A 27,407-nucleotide genomic window follows, 5' to 3' on the forward strand; every position below is an offset into this window, starting at 1 on the left:
CTCGCTGCTGTCATCGTGGCGCCGGTTGACGCCTCTATGACGACCGCTGCGAAGGCGTTCCGCTGCTATTCGGCCGCGTCCACGTACCGCACGTGTTCGTCGTTGGCATGCTGGTCGATGAGAGCCTTGGCCCTCACCGCTCTTCTTCCCTTGTTGAACTCCGGATTCATGTTCATCGGTATAGGGTCGATTCTGGTCTAGCGTCGGACCTCTTCAGGGACGGGGAGCTTCATCTCCATCTCGTTCGAGCATCCTATTCCCCGATCGTCCAGTATTTGATGTCATCGACTATCTGATGACAAAGGTGGAATGAAGGCGATGCAACTACCACGACGGGCATTACGATCACGAGCCCATACCTACTAAACAAAGGTGTTAGACAACTTGGGCGACTGGGCCAGGCTAGAAGACGTGACGATGTTAGCATGACGAGAGTAAGAAGACGAAGCTGGAATAATAACAACAGAGCTACCCTGACGCCATCACGATTAGAAGCCCATACCATGTGGCTCAGACAAATAGACAACTTGTTCACTGGGTCGGCATTAGAGGCTAAGTAGATAGCTATGTTCAAAACGGCTGAAGTAGGCATGTAACGTTATTCGCATTGATACGAAGCTTATAGGAAACTACCTGCGAAGTGGATTATAGAATCCTTGCGTGATGACCAACTATGCAGATAAATTGTTAAACTTATTTTCGTACATGCTACCTGAACATATAACGTGAGCTCACCCCTAAATAACACAGATCGGTTAATAGAATAGTGAGTTATGGCTCACAGAAGCTTTATTTACTTAATTTCTTATTTAGTCATTTGCTAATGCCACTGTGTGTGTGCCCGCTCTTAGTTCATGCCACAGCATGGGTATGTCGCACTGTGACACAAAAGGTACAGAATTTTTCTAACTTGGTTGATACGTGTCGCACTTTCCTGCGCATGTACCTGCCATTACCACCCTTCCCTCAAAGAGTTTTTTTTCACCTTTGCAGGGTGGTAATCCGGGAAAAGTCGGAACAGTTAACTCATGATGATGAATAGAGCCATAGAACAAGGGACCGAAGAAACGAGAGAAAAAGAAGCGATGACACAGCGCAATCCTTGCTGCATCCTCGTTTCTTCGCATTTCTTCTGTTCCTTGTTGGCGCAGTGCACTATTCGCTATCATGACTCATCATACACCGCCTTCGACCTTGGGTATGCGTCTCAAAGGGTGCATGTGCCTAAATTGTTGTTTACGTTTCGGAATAGCTTGTCAACGATGCTGTACGCGCACACACACAAAACAGTGGCACGGCAATAAAGCTGTTACATTTGTGGTGGATAAACATACACATTCCGTTAGATTACTCGTTGCGTAGAATGAAAGTAAACAAAATCGTACGCATCGCCGTTAGTTGTAAAGCATTTAAATAACCCTTTACTAAAGCTTCGTTTCAGACAGCTTCCAACATGTGCTTTAAATTTGTATGCCTTTTTACTGGTTTTTGAAAATTTACATTCAGTTACAGGTTGCGGTTACGTTCTGAGTATAAAATGATCCTGGTGAGCAATGAATGTTGTAGTTTGTGCCTACCCCAGTGAATACACCCCAGAATGCAAGTCATTTTACCATATACACACAAATCGCTCATGTAAATTGCTCTAGGAAACGACTGTAACTCACCAAAGAAAGCGCCATTGCCAAATCAGTGACTCCTTCCAGCATTGTGGATGTAGCATAGCTTCCTTTGTCTTCGGTGTTTTTGAGGGACAAGCAGGCCTTGGTGACACCCAGCGCGCTTGAAATTACGAGCAGCACCTGCAGATTGCAGATAGTAGTTTGCCTTCATTCATGGGTGCACAGGTTCCGCTTAAATGATGACCCTAAATCGATTCTCATCGGGCATCAATGGAGCGTACTGGACATTTTCAGAGGGGCACATGTTTCTCATGGGTCATCTCTGAATCAAGTCACATAAAATCAATGTGCCTCCGCACTCCAAACCTCAGTAGTCAATTGCCTCAAAAAGCCCTGATGGAGGAACTTGGAAGCTTTGTGCCACATTAAAAAAAGGAGATGTAAATGGCCTCGCACTCATATGTCCAAGTTGGCACTTGGTGCTCATCCTAGTGTGTGCACATAATTTCAATAAAACGAAACAGGTTTCACAATGATCAATGTACCAAAAGCGCGGAACATTTGTGCACCTTCTGTTTAATATTATTATTATTATTATTATTATTATTATTATTATTATTATTATTATTATTATTTTAATTATTATTATCAATATTATTATTGAAACACAAGCACACAAAGGAAACAGGGAGGGACAACTGCCATCGAGAGGGGCACAATGCCTGCCTACTCTTTCGGTAGGAGGGATTGAAAAGAGGAGAAGACGAGAAGAAGATAGGAAACAAAGAAATAGGAATGAAAGTAGAAAATAAACAAATGACAGAGACACGGACAATTCTTGTACGCTACATGCAGCAGTATCAGTACTGAGAAAGAAACTGTGATCTGCAGGCGGGATAATTTTCGTTTTCTTGAAAAAAAAATTAGGAAACCTTTGTTAGGCCAGAAATTCCCAAATATACCTTTTTAAAGAAAAGCGTGATTACTAGTTCAATAGCGGAAATTTTCTCGTATGATAAATTCTACACAACGCGCTCACAGGTGGGCTTTATAATCATACAGAAAAATATTTCAATTGCTGAAATACGGCATGGAGTATTAGAGCCATGGAACTACTCACAATTTTTTTTCTGTAAACAATGTAGTACATTCTGAAAGCTTCATCTAGTAGATATGTTTCTTTTAATGTTTGATGGATATGTGATTGACTAGATCGTAGCTTCATTATATAAGCCGAGTACTTCCCACGCTTACCTTTATGCAGATTTTTGCTATGCCTACGCTTCAGAATCTTGACATAGGCAGAAAAAAATTCTTTGATAAGATTCCTTTTAGAATTCTTCACAGTTTCTGGTGTTATTTGGTTCTGAAATACGGCAGGCCCTTTGGTATGCTTATCGGAACCACTGCAAGGATTTTTATTTTCTGACACATAGATAACAAGAATGGGGCTAAGAAATAGCAAAGCAAATAAAGGCATTTCGGTGTATTATTGACCTTGTTGTGTCGCTAAGAAACTCATGTCTGCTCTCCTCCACAACACCGTCCACAAATTCATGCTGTCTCGAATATTATACATCCATTATAGCTTGCGACGGGTACGAAATGCAAAAACTCCCTGGTCCCGTTCATTGATGGTACGGCAGAGATCCCCTGATGACCAAAACACGGAGTGCCCCCTACAGCGTGTCTCATAATCAAATCACGGTTTTGGGACGTAATATCCAAGAATTCAACTGTAGCTTGACTCACAGAACCAACTCTCTCTCTCTTTATTATTCAAAACGTCAGTAGGCCGCTTAGAGCAAACATATCAACAATTTGGACATCTGCTATGAGACTTATCAATTCGTAAAATAACCTGTCTGTACAAAGCTATCTTCTGACAACCAGCTGCCATGCCTTATTCAAGGCAAATATAAATGGAGTTTTTGTTCAAGAGTAACAGCTGCAACTACTTAAATGCTCGACATATGGCACACATACCGAAGAGATATATTGTATTTTGTTTTTTTCTTTTGACATTCTTTGATGTGTGTCATGCGAGATACATGATGCGTCAAGCAGCCAGGATCCCAGTTCGCGGTGCCGCAGCGCTGTCATTTTTAGTGGTGAGATCAGGTTTCATAACATTGATAATGACACCGGGCTGCGTGGAAATGAGCAAGTGGCACAATACTTTTGCATACTTAGACAACTGCCAGAGGAGATTCAGCGCAATTTTTTTCCGACCTAATCAGATGAATACCTACGAGATGTCAGAGACAGATCTGACTTATCCGAGAGCGTTTAATTTTTCAAATCAACATTGTGGATTTCAGACACACCATAGTAGAATATTTTAGATTTAGACCACATGGTGGTGCTTAATCTGTACCTACCTGCAAGCGCACGCGCAATCATGCATTTCGACCACATTCAAGCGCGGCCTGTCGCGGCCGAGAGTCGAACCGGTGACGTTGTTCTCACCAAAAGGACGCCATAGCCAATCAGCCCCTGTGTCCAGTCAAAGGTGGATCTGATCAGTGCCCAAGCCAGCAATATCATTTCTAATATAGATAAGATAGTTCAAGTGGCTGAGGAGTTCTATAGAGATTTATACTGTACCAGTGGCGCCCACGACGATTATGGAAGAGAGAATAATCTAGGGGAAATTGAAATCCCAGAAGTAACGCCGGAAGAAGTAAAGAAAGCCTTGGGAGCTATGCAAAGGGGGAAGGCAGCTTGGGAGGATCAGGTAACAGCAGATTTGTTGAAGGACGGCGAGCAGATTGTTCTAGAAAAACTGGCCACCCTGTATACGCAATGCCTCATGACTTCGAGCGTACCGGAATCTTGGAAGAACGTCAACATAATCTTAATCCATAAGAAAGAGAACGCCAAAGACTAGAAAAATTATAGACCGATCAGCTTACTGTCCGTTGCCTACAAACTATTTACTAAGGTAATCGCAAATAGAATCAGGAACACCTTAGACTTCTGTCAACCAAAGGACCAGGCAGGATTCCGTAAAGGCTACTCAACAATAGACCATATTAACACTATCAATCAAGTGATAGAGAAATGTGCGGAATATAACCAACCCTTATATATAGCTTTCATCGATTACGAGAAAGCGTTTGATTCGTTCGAAACCTCAGCAGTCATGGAGGCATTACGGAATCAGGGTGTAGATGAGCCATGTGTAAATATACTGAAAGATATCTATAGCGGCTCCACAGCCACCGTAGTCCTCCAAAAGAAAGCAACAAAATCCCAATAAAGAAAGGCGTCAGGCAGGGAGATACGATCTCTGCAATGCTATTCACAGCGTCTTTAAAGGAGGTATTCAGAGACCTGGATTGGGAAGAATTGGCGATAAGACTTAATGGAGAATACCATAGTAACTTGCGATTAGCTGATGATATTGCCTTGCTTAGTAACTCAGGGGATCAACTGCAATGCATGCTCACTGACCTGGAGAGGCAAAGCAGAAGGGTGGGTCTAAAAATTAATCTGCAAAAAACTAAATTCATGTTTAACAGTCTCGGAAGAGAACAGAAGTTTACGATAGGTAGGGAGGCACTGGAAGTGGTAAGGGACTATATATACTTAGGACAGGCAGTGACCGCAGATCCGTATCATGAGACTGAAATGATCAGAAGAATAAGAATGGGCTGAGGTGCGTTTGGCAGGCATTCTCAGATCATGAATAGCAGGTTGCCATTATCCCTCAAGAGACAAGTGTATAGGAGCTGTGTCTTACCAGTACTCACGTACGGGGCAGAAACCTGGCGGCTTACCTAAAGGGTTCTATTTAAATTGAGAACGACGCAACGAGATATGAAAAGAAGAATGATAGTTGTAACGTAAGGGATAAGAAAGGAGCAGATTGGGTGAGGGAACAAACGCGAGGTAATTGCATCTTAGTTGAAACCAAGAAAAAGAAATGGGCATGGGCAGGACATGTAATGAGGAGGGAAGATAACCGGGGCTCATTAAGGGTTACGGACTGGATTCCAAGAGAAGGGAAGCGTAGCAGTGGGCGGCAGAAAGTTAGTTGGGTGGGTGAGATTAGGAAGTTTGTAGGGAGAACATGGCCACAATTAGTACATGACCGAGGTAGTTGGAGAAGTATAGGAGAGGCCTTTGCCTGCTGTGAGCGTGACCCGGCTGATGATGATTATGATTATGATTATGATGATGATTAAAGCGAATGCTTTCCCGTCGACGTCATCTCGTTCATCATCGAGATGCGACGCCTTCAATGCCACTGCCAGCGCTTCTAACAAAGCCAGCGTTGTAAGACACCTGGTACCTACCAGGGCAATGTTTCCTCTGCCACGCAGTAGCTGCGTGGCATGCTATGTAGCGCCTGTGTGCTGCAGCCGCGTATAATTAGAACACCGCCCGAGAAATTCGATGGTAGCGGTAAACCTTGATATCGCTGTCGTTGCTTCATCCCTTCAAGCGTGACTGTGCAGTTTTCTTTTTTCCCATTTTGCAGTTGTTCACAATGGCAAGCTGTTGCTACGGTACATCGTAGCGAAATCGTCCGGAGCGCGCTAGCCTGTTAAACGCGCCTCCGCGGTGCACAGACAATGGCTTTCTCCTGCTGAGCGTAAAGTCGCGGGTTCGACTCGTTGTCGCTACGGCCGTGTTCTTGTGCATCAGAATGCAAAAGCTGTCTTGTACTTACTTGCACTACGAAGAACCAGGCTGATGATGATGATGATGATGATGATCAGGGCATTGGTTTAGAATCAAAGATGTGGTTTGAGGAATGTACCACCATGTTTCAAGCATAGATTCCGTGTTACAAACCTGTTGTAGAACAGCGACTAAGTCGCTATGGTAAATTCTTGGCTCTTAAATCTGACACCACTAGCCGCCTTTCTAAGAATGTAGAACATTTGCTTCCGTTCCGGTAGACGTGCACTCGGTGATAGATGTTATTGCGGCAGTATGGACAGTCCAGGCATGCCGTGCTGTCGGCGTCGCCATGATGTTCCGTATAAAATACAAGGGTGGGAACGTCGTCGCCGCGCACCGGATGCTGTATGCGTGAGCGTAAGCGTGCGTGGATGGTGCCTCATTCGTTTGTCGAAGATGCATGGTGGCTCAATCCGGTGTCTGCTGTGCATGGCGCGGGCGCGCGGGCCCTATCTTGTAAGTGATCTGTGTTAGAGGACAGTGCACCGAGTGCTGATAGCTTCGCGTGCGCTGTGTTTTCGCCGCTTAGCTCACGTTGAAGCGAGAAGCCGCATGAAGGTCAATTGGCTCACTGCTACTGCCGCACTTCCTCACTACAGAATTTTGACAGCGAGTTGCTGCGGTCATCAGGTGAGAAGGGCTCATACTTGCTTGTGCGCGCGTGCCTCCATGATTGTTAATTTAGTTAGCGAATGTTTACAACTTTACGCGGCCGATGAAGCTACTATCCTCATTTCGTATAGCTGTCGTAAGCATCGATTGCTCTCGCAATCGATGCTTCGCCGTACGGGCGAAATTGCGCCTCTTTTATCTTTGAACGTTTTGCTTTCTGGAAGCGTCGGACAAGATTCGAGAACAGCTGAGTAAGTCAATACAAGGTCCATGGCAGATGTGTATGCTTGGTACAGGTGGCCAAACACTATTGTGGCTCAAGTATACCGGAAAGCAAGTCCACCGCACGGATTGCTGGATTGCTAGACTTCAACTAATGCTTTTGCGAAATTTGTGCATGAACAACAGAAGTCTACCCTGTGACAACCTATGAATTCAGTAGACGTTTCGCACACAAAACCTTGGGTCTGCTTATAGCTTATGAGCCATTGCTCTGGTAATGTATCTGCCCTCAGTGTAAAACAAAATACCGTTGTTTCTGGTTAAGTGCTACTTTTCGAGGAGTACTGATATGGCTACCTCCACTAAAGCTTGGCCAGCCGTTCATGTTCTATTGTCAAAGCAATTACCCAGACATATTGACGGTAATATTCTCCGTCTTAAACACGCGAGAAGACGTAAAGCGCTTGACGTGCGTCACGGAATTGAACAAACGTAATTGGCTGGCGCATGTATACACATTATATTTGAGTTCAAAATGTATGATGTTACACGTTACGCGTACACAAATTTTCTTGGACCATAGTTCATGGCACCCTAAGAATTGTTAAGTGCGTGCCCATGTGCCCCACGTGCAATCTAATAATTTTTATGCATATGCTTGTCCTGTGGCACGAAATACCGAACAATTGCGCCTGTGTCGTGTGGTTCGTTCTCTGTCTTGTTCTTTTTGCGCAGTTTTTCTTTGTTCTCATGATGTCATACCAACTAGCCCCTCACCGTACGGTTCTCGAATTGAAAAGAGCTGCAAATGGGCCTCAAACGTAATATGTGGCGTAAATGAGGCAGCGGTTGGATTTTACTAATTATTTTCCGTAGAACTAAGTAGTAAACCACAGGGAAACTGTTATTTGCTCTTGCGTGCCGAAGGTGCACGGCCACGGATAAAAGTATATAAATTAGCAAGAATTATAATGTAAGAAAATGATATTCTTATCGTGCCACTTATTCCAGATATAGTTATGTATACTGACGACACACATACTGTTTCAGGTAACAGCCTACGAGTACTTTAAAACACAGTCAATAGTATAGTCAATAGGATACTTTGGTGTTTAACTTTCTATGTTTATTTTTAATGAATTCCTTAGATTTACATGTTAAGAAACAAAGATTGATTCTAATATTTGTTGGATTATAGGTGTATTGTTTAGAATTATGCACCTTGATCTCGCATGGTCAGAACGCCCTTTGCATTACGCGTTAAATCAGTCCCATCTTAGCTCCTGCCTACTGAAATTAAGGACTAAAATTAAATTAAATTTGGATTGAATAATTCATCTGCAAAAACAAGGGGTTCGCTGCATTGAAAACCTTGCACGCCACGATCACATAGAACAGTTTTTCTTGAAGCACGGTCTCCTGAAATTTTGCTATATATATGGCATTCAGCTTGCCATACACATAGGGGATGCAATTGAGAAGTATATTTTTATTGGCCATCGAAGGTACCTACCATATATCACGTAATAAAATTTCAGGCATGGTCATTTCAGCATTCCTTTTAGCAGGACGAGCTACGGTAGAAAACACTTAACATACCTTATTCTAACCTGCATAAACGCACATGCGAACATGATTACTCCTGTGCGACACTTCAAATAATTAAATCGATGTAAAAGTCTTATACAAACTTATTTGACTTCTTTTGCCGATTGAGATTAGTATGGCGACAAGTTCTGTATTTCACAACTGATTCATCCATAGCTTGTATATGCTTGACCACGTTTCCTATTTAATTACTATGCTGGACCTGCAATGTCTTGTTCCCGCTCATAAAATGTACAATAATGTAAATGTTTATTGCATGTGTCCTTCTGATGTATGCTATTCACTGTCGATAAACGCACAGGCCGCAGGGACTACGTCAGGTGTTACATTGTCTGCCTTAGCCCTGACATCCAAGGCCTTCACTTTGTCTAAAACAATAGTAAATAAATAAATACGGCCCAAAAACTTATTTGACAAAACATCTACAAGGGCAGGTATTTGAGTTGTAAAAAAGTTGAGCATGCTCCATAGAATTGAAACATAAGACGTGTTTATGACATCTTTTGGGGATAAAATCGCATGTGACACAAATTAGCACAGCAAGATGGAAGGCTGCTATTGAGCGCACAAATGTGTCGTTAAGGCGGCTAAAGAGTTAAAAACAAGAGCAGTGCACCAAATAGAAGTGTAAATGAATAACCAGTTGTTAGTTAACGTTTTTTGAAGAAAGGTTTTCCAAATCGCGAATTCAGTTTAGAGCGTCTTGGAGTCATCTTACTCTTCATGCTTATTGATCATTGATTCGTATCGTACATTCACAAAGTGCCCGCCAAGCGCATCGCAAATTTACTACGACTCACTCCAATAAATACGTTGGTATCTTGAGAAACTTAGGAAGAAACTGTAACGTGCGCTGCCCTCCTGACAGGTGCGAATGAGAGGATACCTTATGGAGAGTACTCGCTACAGTAGACAGGAAAAGGAAGGCAGAAGCTTACAAGAAAATTATGGGGACAGGAGACTCGAATGACCGTCGACAGTTTTAATACTGAGGGCAGCATCTATGGTTGAGATAGCAGGCTGTGCCCTATACGAAAGGGAACAGCGCCGCTTTTGAAAAGAACTCACCGTTGAAGGTCGGGCGACCCGTGAAAAACAAGAGAACTTCACCGGTCCTGATTATTCCACAACTAATATAGCAATAACCTCAAAAGTCACAGAGTGCCACGTGCCCTTGCTTGAACTAAACGAGCACAATAAGACTTAAGGACAACCAGTGTCTGCTACTGTGCGCGCGAACTCTTTCTCCCTCTTCCTTTCCCTGATTCCTTTCAGAGTCTTGTCCTTCATCTATTGTTGAAATTTGTGCAGATGAAAGAATTTTATGTTCGGTGCATCTTTACGACAATGTAGACAGGCGAAAAAGGAGAAAGGCTTCACAGTAGGCCTTTCTCTCGGAGGCCTTTCTCGTGAATGGCCAAAGAAACAACCCTTTGCAGGCTGCGCATTTCTTTTCCGTACTTCTTAATTTGGAGTCAAAAGGGCGTGAACAATTGACCACAATTTATCAGAAGGCGATGTTTGTGTAACCCTACGCGGATAATTAGCCGTAGGCAGCAGCTCCAAGCATGCGCTATTGATTCTTAATTACAGCGGGATGCAAGGCGCGGACATCGGCGACATATCTTATTTGTGCCACTTTTTGCTCACGCCGAGTAATTCTAGTAGAAATTATTATTCTTGGAACGATAATTGGACCGAAAAAGACGGGCCGCACCGCGACACAGTCCTCTAACGGCAGAAGATTCTCTTATTTTCGCCTAATAACGCTCACTTCAGTTCTGCACTGCGAAACGTTTATAATTGGGAAGGGTAAAAAAGAGCACATGACCTGTTCAGTAGAAATCCGCGTATCATTCAAGCAGGTAACACGTCGAACAAGAAGCATGCACAGTAATAACGTCACCTATTTCTCGTGTCATTTGTTTACCATTTTTCATACAGTTCAACAGAAGGCGCGAATGCCGCCAGTGACGCACTAGTTTTTTTTTCTCATCTCTCAATGCATCTCTCCCTCGTTCCCTCGTAGCTTTACCAAGCTTAACGTTCTCTGGCTTTCTGCTCTTCTGCCACGGTTTCTGCCTTTTATTGCAAGGGCCCACCATTGTTGCGTGCTCTTTTACGCACTTTATTTTCCGACTAGAGAGAGCCACAGCTCCGATACTTTTCACATTGCTTAACTCCAAGGCAACCAGCGACGGTGACAGCAGAGTGGTCGCTACACTGTCGCCAGTGTGGTAACTAAATTGTGTCATGCTAAAATCACCGCATATAGCTGAACACGCATACGGTCGTGTTTCTGAACCACGCATTATTCGAAATAGTGGTTGCTCGGTCTGATTTAACTATTATCCGTCATTACAGGACGATTGCCACTTGTACACCTACCTGATTTCCTGCGTTCACAAATTATCCTGTCTCATTATCCTGTAACTTGTCAGTGCGATAGGTGGCATAACGTGAAGGTTTCCTGCTGTGAGATGCTGTTGGCAACATTGCAAACGAATGAACTACTTTTTCGCGACCCTCTTATGACAACATGTGCTCACATATGGCTTGTCTTTTAGAAACAAACGCAAAAGATTAAATGTGCGAATGCAATTTGTAAGTGCATAACTAGTGCTCAAACGTAGGGAAGCTGATTGCGGGACCAGAACAGTGCAAATAACTTTGCACGTAAAACAAAGACCAATGACAAGCTCTTACAGTGTAACAATGTACCGCTTGGAACAGAATTCGTTACTCAACGCGCCACGTGGCACGGCACGCAACATGTGAGAGGGATAGTTAATCATTTTCCTTGGAATATCAGGAAATAGGACGCCACTGAATCTTTTTAGAATGTCCTAAAATGATTGATATGCAGAGATATCTTGTGTAGTCTATCCTCATTACCTTAGTCCTAGTTTAGCTTAACATGTATATTGTAAGTTTAGATTACGCCATGCAGGCAGCAGGTCAGTTATTACTCCGCAAATGCTTTTCATTTGGAAAAAAACTCGGAGTAACAAGCACAAGCGACGCTATTCCATCCATAGAAATCGAGCGTTTGTCTAATTTTCGATTCTTCTTTAGACTTCGAAGGGCATCAAATGACTGAATAGGAGAAGCACAATTTTTGTATTGCTTCGTTCTCACCATATGTGTGACATCCAGGAGTGTCCAATATGGGCTGCGTGGAAGCTTGGGGTAGTTGTTGGATGCAGTCTGTACGCCACCAAAGAGCCCGATGATAACCAGCGGTGTGCACTTGAGCAGTTGTGCCGCTATCGCGGCAGCGTGCAGTGCGTCCATTCTCTGTGAATAAGAGTAACGATGGTAAAGACCTCACCCGTGTACTTTATTACACTGTTCTTTGAGCTGATTAAAAAAGCTTGCAATATACTACAGTTACTCTAACCTTTCTTCTTGCGAGAAGCTATTCTAATCGCGCGATAGAAGCGTTGGATTTGTGACACTGCGCTTGCAGGTTTCGTTCACGCGGAAACGCCTCTGAGGAAAAACTGACAGCGAAAGCATGCGGCGCTTTATACGCACAACACAGTTCCTGAAATGTACCCCCAAGTTGGGAGGCTAAGGTTTGCCTATTATGGAAACAGGCTCAATGTCAAATATGAATACAACAAATGCGTACGTCCCCCTTGAAGTTCTGCATTACCAAAGTTCTGCAAATACAGTATTTATAGCCGTAGCTGAAGCAGAATCCTTTTGGTAAGTATGGTTACGTGTGGAAAGACACATAGAAAAAAAACATTTCGACTTTATTTACACTGCAGCCACAGGACAAGATAGACACTCTTGTTCTTGTTCCCTAGTGAAATGGCGTCACTCGCTCTCAGAGATCGGCCATGAATTGGGCGGTGAAAAACATGTTATGAAGTTTTTTTGAATAAATTGAGGTGAAAGCAAATAATTATATTGCAAATGGGGTTTAAAGTGTCTACTGTTACAGATATGAAGGTTCAATCATCCAAATGGCACTCGCTCTCACCAAAAGCCCAGACACTCCATCGTCTTTGCGCGGCAGCTGTTCTCTTCAGCGCATGGCAGTGGTACCGGCGGCAAAAGCGCCGTCCCGGTGCTGTCCCATGTCACAGGCGCGTGGAGAGACACAGGGCTTTAGCCTGGCGACGTGGGCAATTTCACTCGTTGTAGGGCCGATTTGCGCTCCAGCCGCACGCCACACCCCCCGCCGGCCGCACACGTGTGGTCGGGCGAGAATTTGCAGGTTTCGCAGACTGGTACACATGTTTCGGTTTACACTCCACCTGGTCAGCCAAGTATTTACCGAAATTTGTGCGCAAGTGTGCGACACGCGCAGTTTTCCGCATGACCGCAGGCGCATGGCAGGCGGGCGGAGTCACGGCTCGAGGTTAAATCGACCAATAATTAACAGGCCCTAAGGCCGGCATAAGTGGTGCGCGGCCTGCATAGTACTCCGCTATCATCACACCAGTCAGTTGCTGTAGCGCAAGCTAATCTTCTGGAAGTGTGCTGACGTCGCCGCAGGCTAACTTAGTCCCGTAGATCCGATAAAAATTAGTTTTAATAACAGTTTACTGACATATTTCTTTAAACATTTCAGCAAGACTCCCTCAACAATTCGCCACCGACTTGGATTGGAACTGTGATTCAAAACAAACAGCTTGATTCCTGAGCATACCATGTGTCCACATCATTGTGTTAAAAAATTTATCGAAAGCATTCACGTTACTTCCCATTCTAAATATTTTTCGGCAAATAGTACGAGCTGTTGACATAATGAGAATACATGTCCTTGCGAGAAAAAAGAATATTTTAAAGATGTGTAGGAAAACATCCTTAACACCACAGTAACAAGCCTATTGATGGAGTATTAATGTTATTATTTAAACAAAAGTTGGAAAATAGCATGTTAACGATGTGTTTTAACATACTCTTTGTACGAAAGTAGGTAGGAATATGAACAAATGTTCTTTATACAAAAATAATAAGGAAATCTATTAACGGGGTATGAACAAATGTAGTTTTCTATAGAAAAGTAAGAAGGAAGTCTTTTAGCGGTGCATTTAAAGTATTCTTTATACAAAAGTAAGAAGGAAGTTCTTCAACTGTGCATTTAATATATCCTTTATATAAAAGTAAGAAAGTCGTATATTCACAGTTCATTAACAAATGTCACTAGAATGAAAATGTGCATAGACTGTCTGTAAAGGAAATATAAATTTGGTAGGAGTTCTAAATAATGTTAATAGAGATTTATGTAAGGGTGCAGAGGACGTGGTGGTCGTCGGTAGTATGATTAATAGGTGACATCGGGCACTTGTCGGTGCACGCGATATGGGCCTTTGTAACAGGAGAGCAGTTTTTCACAAAGGCTAACCTGAAAGATGGTGACCACAGCAACATTACAGTGGAGTGCAAAAAAATGAACCTCAAAGGGACGGAGGTGGTAGCGGTGCTTTTGGTTCTCTTGAGATACATGGCGAGCAAACAGGCGATGGCGTTGCGGGCATATTCGCCAGTTGAAGCTTTCGTGGACAGAAGCACATTGTGTTTTGCTAGCAGTGGATCTCGGGCATACAAGACATAAAACGGGGAATAGCCAGCAGTTTCGAGACGGGAGCAGTTGTATGCAAAGGAAATGTGAAGTAGAGTAAGGTGGGCAGTTGGCTGAAACGTATTTCAATAACATGTCTATAAGGGCTTGGTGCAAACGCTCAATGAGGTCGCTCGCATGTAGATACAGTTTATGCTGCATAGAGCAGACACGCCTGATGTGGTCAATAGCTTCGGACAATAATGTCCGGCCACGGTCTACGAATATTTGACGCGTAGCGCCATGCATCAAGATGATATTGTGTAGGGGGAAGTTCACTACATCAGCTGTGCAACTGGTTGGAAGAGCGCTTGTTGTAGCGTAGCCGGTGGCGTAGTCAGCAGCGACAGCATCCCCCTTGTTCCACGGTGTGGATTTGGGGAAGGGTCTGAGAAGGCCTAAGCCGATAGGATGGTAGGACTCGGATGGGATGTCGAGTAGGTGGGATGACGTTGGCTGAACGTAACCAGCGGAGAGTTGTAATGTCTTCTTGCGTCGTCGGCACAGGTCACAAGCTGCGACGTAAGTCATACGGAACCGGCGAGGCCTGGGAAAAAAAAGGCGGCGCGCTCGGTCGTAGGATCGACATACGCCAAAGCGTCCCACCACTGGCGCATCATGAAGCTTATCTGTAACTGTTGAGCGGTGCTGTTGGGAAATTCCAAGTAGGGGACGAAAGCCTACCGTAGGAGCATTACGACGCCACCGAGTATACTGTTGCGGAGGACGAAGAGGTGTAGATCAGCATCGGCTCGAGGGTATTCAAAATAGTCGATGAGTGCTTTGATGTAGGTATCGTGACATTTGTCTACGGCGATATGGAGAAGCTGTGATACAGAGAAAACCAAGCCGCATTGTCCGTAATAGAGGGGCCAGAGTCGTCAACAGGGTAATGCTGCAAACTGACAGTGTCTTGGTGCAGGCGGCCAGAGTTGGAAACCACGAAATATGAAAGCACTTGTAGCCTCAAAGTCAGTCGACCGAGGCGGCCCGTGCGATCGTTTATGGATGCAAGCTTGCAGAGAACATGACCGTCACTCACTACACAGAAAATAGGACCGCAGAGGTAAGGTTGGAACTTCGCAACCGTCTAGACAACAGCAAGGTATTCCCTTTAGGTAATTGAACACTTTCGATCCGATCGTAATGGAAGGCGGCTAGCATAAGCAATAACGTGATCCTGTCCACGCTGACACTGGGCTAGGAGAGAGCCTGTGCCATGACCAATGGCATCTGTACGCAATTCCGTAGGGGCAGCGGGGTCGACGTGGGGGAGAAGGGGTGGTGAAGTGTGAAGGGTGACGAGACGAGTGAAAGCGGTAACTTCTGAGGTACGCTACAAAAATAGCGTGCCTTTCTCCAAAATATTAGTGGGAGTCGAGCTATTGTCGCAAAATCTTGAACAGGACGATGGAAGTGTAAGCATAGCTCTACAAAACTTCGCGCATCTGCTTCTGTCTTCGAATCAGGAAAGTCAGGGACATCGCAACTTTGCCGAGGTCATGCTGTTTTCCAGAAGTGTTGACGACATGGTCCAGGGCAGTAATTTGGCAGGAGCCAAAACAGCATTTTAACGGGTGGAGTTGCAGCTTCGCTTTTCAAGGAACCTTAAGCATGGCTATTAGACACTCAAAGTGAGCGTCAAACGTTGGCAGGAAGACGATCACATAATCGAGGTAGCAGAGAAATGTGGACCCTTTCAGACCTTGAAGCAAGACATCAATCGTAAGCTTAAAGGTGGCCGCAGTGTTGCATAGTCCAAAGGGCATCACAGGCCATCGGGAGTTACGCACGCGGTCTTTTCTCTATACATAGAGTCACCAACAATCTTCCAATATCTAAAATGACGCTCAACAGAAAAAATGTAGCTGGAGCTGTGGAGGCTGTCAAGAGCGTCGTCAATACGTGGGAGCTGGCAGACTTCTTCCTTAGTAATCAGGTCAAACTACAATACTCTACAAAGAAGGGCTACGTACCGTCCTTCTCCTTAACCAACATCAGTGACGCCCAGGGAAACAATGAAGGATTATCGATGTTTTTATCGAGCATCTTGTTCACTTCGTATTGAATTACTTGGTGGTCCAATGCAGAAATTCGATATGGTCTTCGGCGAATAGGCGTAGCATCGCCAGTATGAATACGATACTTGAGAGCGAGTCCGACTCGAGGGGTGATTGTCGAAGTCGAAAATGTCGCGGTAGGACGATAAAACAGAAAATTCTTGAGCTTCCGGGCAGAGCACAAGTCCGCCACAATTTCTTTTATTTATTTATTTATTTATTTATTTATTTAAACCTACTTCAGATGCCTCGTGCGAGACATTGTGTGAGAGGGGTAAAGCACAAAGATAAATATACATTGACATGAACTCCGCTATATAAATCAATAAGCACCAGCATATTGCTGGGAAAACACACACAAGAGAACACACTGTACTGGTAAATACAAGGGAAACAAAAACATACTGCACGAAAGCAGAACAGGAGAGTAATATGTAATACTTCAGAGAAAGCAGTTTAAAATAGTGTACTTACATAATTGAAATGTGCACCAAATTCTATAAAACAAATGTATGGAACGAACAATACCAATATACCGTCAACAAGCAGGTGTGGTATCTACTCCTTTATATTTGTAAAATTATTTGCTAGAAAATGACGGAAGCTATCGTAGTTAGTCTGCATGGGAGGCAACCTGATCCGGGAGATTATTCAAGCGACGGATGACACGTGGAAGCACAGAGTTAATAAAGGCATTTCTTGAACCGTAAATGCGGACGTAGCTAGAATAATTATGCAGTCTGCATGAAGTGAGGCGGTTTTTTCAGACGTGCTACGGTGGTGAAATTCTATAAAATATTGATGGCAAGACAATGTCGCGACGAATATTCAAATGTTACTTATTGTTAACTCGTGATATACTGGATTGGTTACAGTAGTTATTTGAAATGAAACGACTTGCTCTATTCTGGATTATGTCCAATGAATCAATTGAGTATATTTGATGAGGAGACCAAATCGAACAGGTATACTCGAGTTGAGGATGAACCAGAGTTTTATACGATAATTTGCGAATGTTCAAAGAGGCAGATTTGAAATCACGTCTCAAGAATCCTAGTGATTTGGAAGCGTTGGTTGAGGTAGCATTAATATCATCGGGCCAGAACAGATTCGGTGCGACTAAAACGCCCAAGTAGCGATATTGCGTTATAATGGGTAGAATGGAATTATTAGTGCCGTAAGTGAACTCAGATGTACTAGGTTTACGAGTAAACGACATTACGTTTTGAAACATTTAGTGTCACGAGTCATGTATTTCACCAACTATTAATAACATCGAGGTATTTCTGGAGTGATCGGTAGTCATCAGTGTTCTTGATTGGACGATAAATAATGAAGTCGTCAACAAACACTCTAATGCACGAATATCATAAGAAGCCAACAAACACTGACACCAAGGACAACATAGTGGAAATTGCTTGTGCTTAATAAATGAAATAAAGAAAGGATAAATTATTGGAAATTAAAGTGGTTGAAAAAACAACTTGTCGCAGTTGGGAAGCGAACCCACAACCGTCGCATTTCACGCAGGAAGACATATTAAGCTACACATCGTTAATGAATATAAGAAAGAGTAACGGTGCAATTACGCTACCTTGTGGTGCACCTGAGCAGACGTTGGTTAGGGAAGACGAGAAATTGTTAATCATTCTATACTGCTGACTGGAACATGATAAAGTAAGAGAGTCTAATTTTAGGGCGGAAAGTTTGGATATCTGTAGACAGTGTGCAACGCGGTCAAACGCCTTCGAGTAGTCGAGAAACACGCAGCTTGCTGGTTATTGTTCTTATTATAATGCAGGCCTTTGGTAAATTCAAACGGGGTTTCGCATGAAAAGCCCTTTAGAAAGTGCGGTTTTTTGAAAAAGAAACTATTGAAGTCTAGATGAGTGTAAATATGAGAAGGGATAATGTGTTCAAGAATTGTGCAACAAATGCATGTCAGCGATATGTTAATGACATGTGATGTGACGGTAATGTTGGCATGAGATTTAATTTCAACTCATAAATATTGGTATTATTTTGCCAACTTCCAGTCAGATAGAACCATGCCAGTTTCGAGGGACTGCCAGAATATATGAAGTATTTTGCTTGTTACGGTTACTGCATTCTTTAGTAACTCTGAATTAATTCCGTCCATTCCGCATGAAGAAGGTTGCTTTAAATTATACATAAGTGTTATTACGCCTTCTAAATTTCTATCGGTTACATCAACTGGTAATTAAGTCCAGCTACGTGGGATATGTTGTTACTATTTTCTTCATGAATGTAGAAGTAAAAAAAGAATTAAACACTGTTTGGCACTGACTGTCTGAAAGAAGAACGTTGTAACGATTGTGCAATGAAACGTGCTGGCTCTCGCTAGTAGGGCTTACCACTTTCCAAGATGTGAAGGGATTGTCTTTAAGGAAGGCGGGTATATCATTATAATATTACTTCTATTTAGCCTAGCTTAAAGCTGTGCAATATTCCTTGAGATAGGGCTCATAATTATGCCATGAAGAGCTGCTTAGCATTATTGTACGGGCGTTTTTTTTATTCCCCATTCCCTGAAGCTTTTTTAGCATGCCAAGGGTTTGATTTGACATTGCTAATTTTAACGAGTGGAACCTGCCTGTCAACTGAGGCACACAAAGCAAGCTTGAAAAGCAACCAGTTTTCTTCAGCGGATCTGCTGCATGAAGACGGTAGGAAAACATCTTGAAAAAAATATCATCCTAGTTCATCCTTTTGCAGTTACGCCAATTAGGGGACGGGAAATGTTTATATCTACCTGGAGTAAATTATTGTCGCCGAATCCATCCAGGTAATCTAGATTACGTATTGTTTGTGAAGCGGTCGTGAGGATGATATCAGAATGTTTGAGCCACGTGTGGGTTTGGAAACAATTTGAGAGAGGCTGAATTCTAGAGTCTGATTAAGGAGGTCAGTTCCCATATGACAGCGTGATGCCAGTGTAGTCCAGTCAATGAGCGAAAAATTGAAATCGCCATATAAGTAAGTTATGTCAGCTGGAAAAAGTTCAGATGCCATGTCGATGCTGTCACGTAGTACATTATTGAAAGAAGAATTGGGGTCCGGTGCACGATAGCAGCAACCTATCAAAATTTTAGCAGGGACTGTGCACGCCACCCAAAATATTGCGAGGTCAGAATTTGTGTTGACAATGCATTAAGTGATAGTTTTCCTTATACTGACCAAGACACCACCTGCTCTTCTACTAGTGCGGTCGCACCTGTACAACTCGTACATACTATGTTGGGATGGACGCATGAGGCTGGTGTGAGTGGTGTGCTAAACTCGGAGGAATCGTCAAGTGATAAAGCCACCACTTGATCGTCGCCGAGAGAATCAACGCTGTTCAGGCAAATACCTTTCGGCAGAATTTGCTTGGCAAATCCAAAGTTAAGAATAGGCATGGAAGTCCGGTTAGCTGTAATAGTACGAACACTGTGAGGCACGGTGACGTCATACTGCAGGGGATTGTCGGGCAGAGGAGTGGCAAGGTACTGTCAATCAGGAAGAGCCGGGGAAGACCACAGTTTTATACAGACTAATAACTTAGGTGGCATGCGAATAAAGTCAGTGGAATGCAAGCGGCACGCAGTCGTGTTTGAAATTTTGGAGAGAATCGGCAACTCAAGAGAAAGGGTAACGGCAGAGCATTCAATAAGAGCCGAACGCGTGGACCGCAAATCGAGTCCGAGAATTAGGTCATGGGGTCAATTAGCAATCACGGTGAAGAGGACAGAAGTGTGGCAGCCGGTGATGCTCACACATGCCGCGCACATGCCGACGATGCGGACAGAACCGCCATCGACGGATGACTCACGCCGACGCCGGAGTGAGGAGCTTTCCGAGTGGTCGAAAGGCAGCGCTCATAATAGAAAGATGGGCTCTTGTATCAATCCGTCACAGGAAAGTCTCCAACGTCAACGTCAAGAAAGTTGTTTTCGTTCGTAGGTAACTGAGCAGAAGATCTGAGGGCACGGTTAATAGCGCACCTTCACCTCCAAAAAGCTGCAGTACCTATTTTCCTGACTGTGTACGGGTGGTGATAGGTGGCGAATAGAAGTGATGGGATTGGGGCGAACGACCGGGACTTGATCCATCTACCACTACCTAGCAGGGCTATGGCACTGCGCTGCTAAGTACCAGGTCGCTGGATGCAATCCTGGTCGCGGCGGCCGTATTTCTATGGGGGCGAAATGCAAAAAAACCCCGTGTACCGCGCATTAGGCGGACGTTAAAGAATCTCTACGCTGATGTTGATCCGAAATCTCCGCTACGGCCTGCCTCATACAGCGTCGTTCTGGCACGTAAAACACATGGCATGGCATGGCAAGAACTTTATTTTGGTACAGAGAAACTAGGGCCCGAGGGCACAAGCCTCTAGGCTAAGTCGGTGGCTCCGCCCACGTAGGCACCGGTAGGCCAAAGGCTTTCCCGATGTCGTGAGCTCTCCGGACGGCGAGGAGTTGATCTTGGAGCACTTCGCTGGATTTGCGCCGTCTCCAGTCCTCGTCACTGTAGAGATCCGAAGCCCTTTTGTCTGGGCACAGCCAGAACATATGATCAAATAGACACGGAGTGTGTCCACTACTTTTACATTCTGCGGGAAAATCCTGGTCAATTTTGTTAAGCACAAAAGGTGTGAGATAAGATTTAATTTGAAAGATTCTTAATGTGACTGCCTGAGCTCGGTTGAGCTTCTGATGGGGGGGGGGGGGGAGGAAATACATCCTGGTGTCCCTATAGTGTCTGGTGATCTCGTGAAAAGTAGTAAGTGGGTCTTTGTAGGAGCCACAGTCATCCTGGAGCAGTTCCTGATCTGATGCGCGGCATGTGAGATCTTGCACATCAGAGTGACCTTGCTAGTTAGGATTGCAGCCATTGGGGCTGACCGAGTGGCCCTGATGAATCGAAAACCAGACTAGGTGTGAGCTATCTAGTTGCTCGTAATCATGAGTATTAAGACTGTGTACAAGTAACCTGTGTGCTTCCATTGAGACCAAACTCGCTGAGTAATTCCTGATAGCTGCACGGGAATCGGAGAAAATCGTGGAGCCTCTACTCGTAATTGCAAGTGCTATGCTTGCTTCTTTGGCGGCATGAATGGAGCTCGTTCTTAGTGACGCCGCGCTTATTAATTTACCGCTCTCATTGGCCACGGCAATAGAGTAGTGGTTGCCCGATCCACAACTAGCTGCATCGACAAAAAGAGCTCCTCCTTGTTGTTGGTGCAGTTTACCCAGAATGCATTTGGCACTGGCGTTCCTTCTGCCCTTGTTGTGGACAGGATGAATATTTCTAGGTATGTGGTCTACAACTAATTGTGTCTCCACCTGTTTGGGCATTTTGAACTTAGAGTCGTCTTCTCCTCGAGGCAGTATTCCGACTTTATCTAGAATTTTGCACCATGGCTTAGTGTTGGAGAGTTTTGCAATTTGTGAGATCGAATGTGCCTCAGTGAACTAATCTATAGAGTTATGAAGTCGTAACTTGTTGAGTTGTTCGGTAGTCATTCCGTGGGGGAGTCTCAGAGCCCTATTGAGTCCGGAGCGTATAAGTGCGTTTAGCTTAGCTTTCTCTCCTTTCGCCCAGTTCAGGTATGATGCAATGTACGTCATATGACTGATGAAAAATGCCTGATATCCTCTGATAAGATTGTCCTACTTGAGGCGTGCATTTCGATTTGAGACCCTGCCGAAGATTCAGACCCGGGGCAGATCTCCCATTTAAAATAATGAGTAGATGCTTTATATCAGCTGCAGTGAAGTCACTGTCCAGTCCGGTCGCGATATTCCGGAGTACGGTAAGCTCATTTCTTCTTCGTTCTCATATTCATTTTTAAGTGGCAGGTACATGTGTGCGAGGTCGTGTGCGACCTCTCTTGCTGTCTGTCCTATAGTTATCGGTTTACTGATGAGTATGTATATGGCGAGGTGTGTAGTACCTCTGGAGAGCTTGCCATTAAGTAGGCTCTTCTATAGATTCCATTTGCCTCCTCTGTGAAATCTGCCGTCTGTTTCTGAGGAAGCTTCGTCCCATTGTTGACGTGAAAGCTGAGCCGCGTAGGTTTCGATATCACGATTAACTTGGGCGATCTTGGCTCTAAGTCTTCTATTAAGTCTGTGACTCTTCCATCTGGTTAGAAGGGAATTCTTCGCTTCCAGCATGTGAGCTAGCGGGGAGTCCATTTTTGGGACTTCGATTTCTGTTGGGACTGCTTCAGTAGCTTTCTTAATCGTTGCCTTTAGTTGATCTAAAAGCTCCTCATAAGATTCGCCATGTCTGCTGGTTTCCTTACGCAACTTACGAAAGTGATCACAGTCCACTTACTCATATTTCTTTAGTGGTGGTCGTTGCGTTTGCAAGATGACCTCAATTATGCCATGATCACTTCCTAAATTCTCCTGTAGATTGGCCCACGAGTCTTCAATTCCCCGAAGGAATGCTAGATCCGGGGTTGTATCTCGTGCGGAAGTTACCAGTTCTTGTGGGGGGAGTTAGCATCTGTCATAAGAGCAAATTTTAACTCACTGGCCATGGTTGCTAAATTAGTACCTTTGACGCTCTGATGACCATCGCCCCATTCTTTGTTGGGAGCATTGAAGTCCGAAGCCACTACGAGTGGGGCTGCATCTGCCTTACTGTAAATGCGGCCCAAGAGGATCTTAAGATCCCTTTTCCTATCTTGCGGAGAGCTATAAACGTTAGGTGCTTTTTTTATTCTTCAGGATGAGCTCGATCATTTGTGCTTCTAGACAAACCTTGTACTTGGGAAGCTCGTGAGTTTCATAGGAGGTACACTTTCGAACCAAAGTCGCTATTCCCCGGCCTCCTGGAATGATCAAAGTTTCGGAGTTGTAAACTGGCAGAGAGATATTCTCTTTAGCCTGTGTTTCCTGTAAAAGAATAACGTGCGCCTTAATTTTGGCTGGTCTAATGAGCTGCTGCAGGGAAGCCTTGCGCCTTTGGAAACTCGCACAATTCCACTGCCATATTTCAATGTTATTGCTGTCGTTTGTAGCCATTATGATACCATTAGTTGACTACCCGAACCCCTAGAGTCCGCGCTCGGGCTACCGTTTGTGCCTCCGTGGACTGCCGCTGCAGCCGCTGCGCTTGCCTTTGCCTTAACTTTGGGCCTTTCTAGTTGACATACTCGAGCACCTAGATTAGTGATGAGCTCCATGATTTTCGCCAGAGTCCTGTCTATTGTTGCTAACCTTGCGGCTACTTTGACTTTTTTTGCTTGTTGTCAAGTTGGCGTCATTTTCTTGCATCACCCCTTTGCGCTGGGAATCGTCGCAGCCGTCAATGTCGTCGGCCACCTGTGTATAGCACGCTTGCTGTCGTTGGCGCCTTCGACGCCTTTGTCTCACAATATAAGGCATCTGGAATCTTCGACTGCATTTTCGGTCCCCAGTTGGGTGTGCGCCACCGCAAATTGCGCACTTGGGATCACAATGATAATCTTCAGGTGGGAAAGTGATTCCACAGCCCCTACACTTTCTAACACTTACCGGATTGGGACACACGTCGGATCTATGTCTGATTTCACCACAGCCGTAGCACACTTCTATCTGTCATCGGTAGAGAATACAGGGCATGAGTACGTTACCACAAATAACGTGGTTTGGCACACTTTGTCCTTAAAAAAGTGTCATCACCGTTGTAGTTTGCTTGATACGACGTACCTCAATGAGGCCCGGATTTCGATGATTGACGAAAAGGGTTTTCAGTTGCGCGTCGCTAGTGTCATGGTCGACACCGCGAACAACACCCTTGCATGTCTCTTCTCCTGCTGCGGCGTAGGCCGCCACTACGAAGACTTCATCCCTCGTATGGATCTTGCGTACCTTGGCGCAAGCTCTCATGTTTTCTTCCCGCGGAGTCGATACCACAAAATTGTTTTGACAGCTGTTCGGACAGTACGTATCCTCCGTCATGTCTTCCGGCGCTAATGTTGCCGCCATGGCCAGCACTCTGGAGAGATGTACCAGGCTGAACTTTTTAACGTCGAGGCCTACGCAGGGGCGGGCAATTATCTTGATGTGATCCCTCGGTAGCATCGGTATCGTAGAGGCGGTAGCGACGCACTTAAGCACGTTTTGCGAGGTGGCCGTGCGGCGACTACCTTTCCTGCCATGGTTGGTATCCTTTACAGCCACGGATTTTCCGCCAGCGGCTAATGCACGTCTCCTTCGGTGAGTGATGGCTGTCCTCCATCCGATATCTTCCTGCGAGGTGATTTCCATGCCTTCAACAGTTAAGTCGGAGGCCATGCCTGCACTCCGTCGTGGGCGTGAGGCCTAGGCTTACAGCACGAGTTAGGGGCTGGCATCTTTTCCACGTGGCACGCAGAAAACAGTTTGCAGAGGCGTAAAATGGAACCACCGGCAAAAAAATAGGCATCCACGTAATCCTTGTGATAGGACGCGTCGATCCACCGCAGGTTCTCAGTGGTGGCACAAAAATTTGGCGCATGAACATTGATCGAAGCGGGAGCCGATGTTTGCATGACTGCACTAGTCGGCTTCTTCTTCTTCGTCTCGCGTAAAACACAACACTATAATTTTAAGACACTCGCAAATGCCATGACCCCAGACACTTTATCGTCTATCTCGTGGCGGTTGGTCTCTTCAGCATCTATCGATGATATCGTAATAATAACTAGATATTTTTGATTATGAGATGGAGGCCAACCAAGCTATACGAGCTGTTTATACAGAGCAAGCAATATTTCATTGACAGTTACAGACAGTTGCACTAAAGTTGTTGCAGAAGCCATGGGAGATGATTTTCAAAATAAGCTACTAACTTATTTGTGTAGCAGAAATCAAATGAATAATCTAGTAATACGATTGGAGTGTACGGCCGATGTCGATAATGGTGTTTTATGATGACGCCACAAACTATTGTCTTGCTTCTGTAGACGGCAAGACAGCGTGACGAAGGCGACAGCCTGTTGAGGACGGTATAAAGACGACAGAATGAGTACTACTGCAGCACGACAAAGATTTGCATGACGACGAACGAACCATGAGAGCATGACGGCGATAGCAGTAGAACGGCTTCACACTTGCGTTTTCTTCTTCGCTCGTTTACTCAAAGAAGCGCAACTCCTCCGACCATCAAACACACTGGGGTTTTCATTCAGCGGCAAATGAGCATCGCAACTCGGCTGACTGATACCAAAGGGTCACTCAACGAGTAACCACGAAAACAAAACAGTCGAAAATTGATTGAATTACAAAATATAGAATGTAGCGTAAGAAGAGCCGCTATAAAGTAAAATGAAAAATTGAATAGTCGCAGCAATGGTATTTATAAATTAGTATCGAGCATACAAGTTACCTGGAGAGCAAGAAATCATGATGTTTAGAGTAAAATTAACTGCGACTGCTTGTTACCCTGCAGTGGAATAACAGAAAGTGTGTCGCAGCTAACGTTAGCTGCTTAAAGAATGAAAATGCAGCACAAAACACGGGGCAAAACACCATAATGAAACCCGCGATGTTCGTACCTCACAGGTGGGACGACAGAACACGAAAGATCTTATAACCGTACCTTAGCTGCGTTTTCTTCTTCTTTTTTTCTTATACCAGCTTGGTTAACTTGAGCTCGGCCACTTTATGTAAATATGTTGTCAATTTAACGATGTTCTTTTTGGCACATTGGTCTGTACACTGTTGTTACAGTACCTAAAATGTGCTACTGTGAAAAGGCGAATATGAAAGATAAATTTTTCCCATAACGCATTATTTACGGATTCAGCAATAAAGAACTCGTTTAGCCACACAAATTAGATAAATAATTTGCATGTACGTCGTACAATTCATAGCTTTTACAAACACTATAATACTTTGGACCCGCCGAGACCAGGGCTCAATGCATTCAAGCAAGCTCTCATAAATTTCGCGAGTTTTGAGATATTCACTCCCAAATTGTTCAGCAAGTTATTTCTTTATTCGTCCGTTTCTACTTCTTCAGCAGCGTTATTCCAGAAACTGGGTGAACATTCCATTTAGAATCAACGTTAAACATTCGCTCATTCAACACTGGCTGAAGTCAGCTTAGAAAAGAGAAGTGCCTCCACTAATAATTCAAAAGGCAGCTTGCGAATATTGCCACCCTTATGTCCCCTTGCACGTTTGAGTCACTTCGGGATGTCATTGGTTGTAATAATTTGTTGGGAGAAAGATTGCCTTCTTATCTCTTCTGCATTTTCTTAAGCATCCGTTCGCCGCAGTTGATGGTGCTGCTACGTTATACGCTACTGACTTGCCAATTCCCAATTGAAAGGCAGCGAAATTCGTCTTCATAGACTCACGTAAACACCAACTTACCTGCAGTGTAAGGGTATCCGGTGTTTTCACGATGGCTTAGAGTCTGCTGTTCCAAATGTAGAGTGCGTGCAAAAAAGAAAACTCTCTATTAAAGCAACAAGCGACGCACCGGACAGCTGTCACACATAGCGACGCCACATGCGTTGCACGCTCAGTTAACGTCAAAAGATATGCCAACGTATCTGGAAATATGGAATATACGTCCCTGACGGGGAAATTGGTCCTATGCGTTACATTTTTGTTGAACTGTACGATGAAACAGATGAAATCTTTTGGGCGCTGGGACTAGCGAAGCCAAGAGACGCAAGGAGTTATCCTTGAAAAGGAATGCCACCATCTATTTTTTATCACCGAGAAAATAGCTGCAACGCGCACCATCAGACCGTTGCAAACATGCCTAGCTAGCAACTGGAATTGTGGCCGTGTGAGATGCGACGCTTTGAAGTGTCACTGATGTTCTGCACGTTGGCATCGGATCGTTCAGAAGAGTGTGTAGAGACTTCCTCACTTCAAAGCAGGTTAACGTTGCCAGCGCCACTTCACCGCTTAGCTTTGTATGAGGTGAGGTCATGTTCGTGGTAGTACTTTTGAAAAAAAAAGGGTGACAGCAACCCTTGTCTGTATTAGGAAAGATGTGACCTACATGTACATCACCCGA

General features: G+C 44.3%; 1 protein-coding gene across 2 annotated transcripts in view; it reads right to left on the reverse strand.

The window, feature by feature from the left end:
- LOC135905005 (ATP-binding cassette sub-family C member 2-like) overlaps positions 1-26,816 on the reverse strand; it is a 190,191-nt gene extending 163,375 nt beyond the window's left edge. For both annotated transcript variants that reach the window (XM_070541223.1, XM_065436005.2), the window contains exons 1-3: positions 26,750-26,816; positions 11,895-12,053; positions 1,668-1,802 (exon numbers count right to left, since the gene is read on the reverse strand). In XM_070541223.1, coding sequence (XP_070397324.1) covers positions 1,668-1,802; positions 11,895-12,050 — 291 coding nt within the window. In that variant the 5' untranslated portion in view covers positions 12,051-12,053; positions 26,750-26,816. The remainder of the gene's footprint in view (positions 1-1,667; positions 1,803-11,894; positions 12,054-26,749) is intronic.
- Positions 26,817-27,407: the final 591 nt, after the last annotated feature.

This window comes from Dermacentor albipictus, chromosome 6 (genome assembly GCF_038994185.2).
Source record: "Dermacentor albipictus isolate Rhodes 1998 colony chromosome 6, USDA_Dalb.pri_finalv2, whole genome shotgun sequence".
NCBI lineage: Eukaryota > Metazoa > Arthropoda > Arachnida > Ixodida > Ixodidae > Dermacentor > Dermacentor albipictus.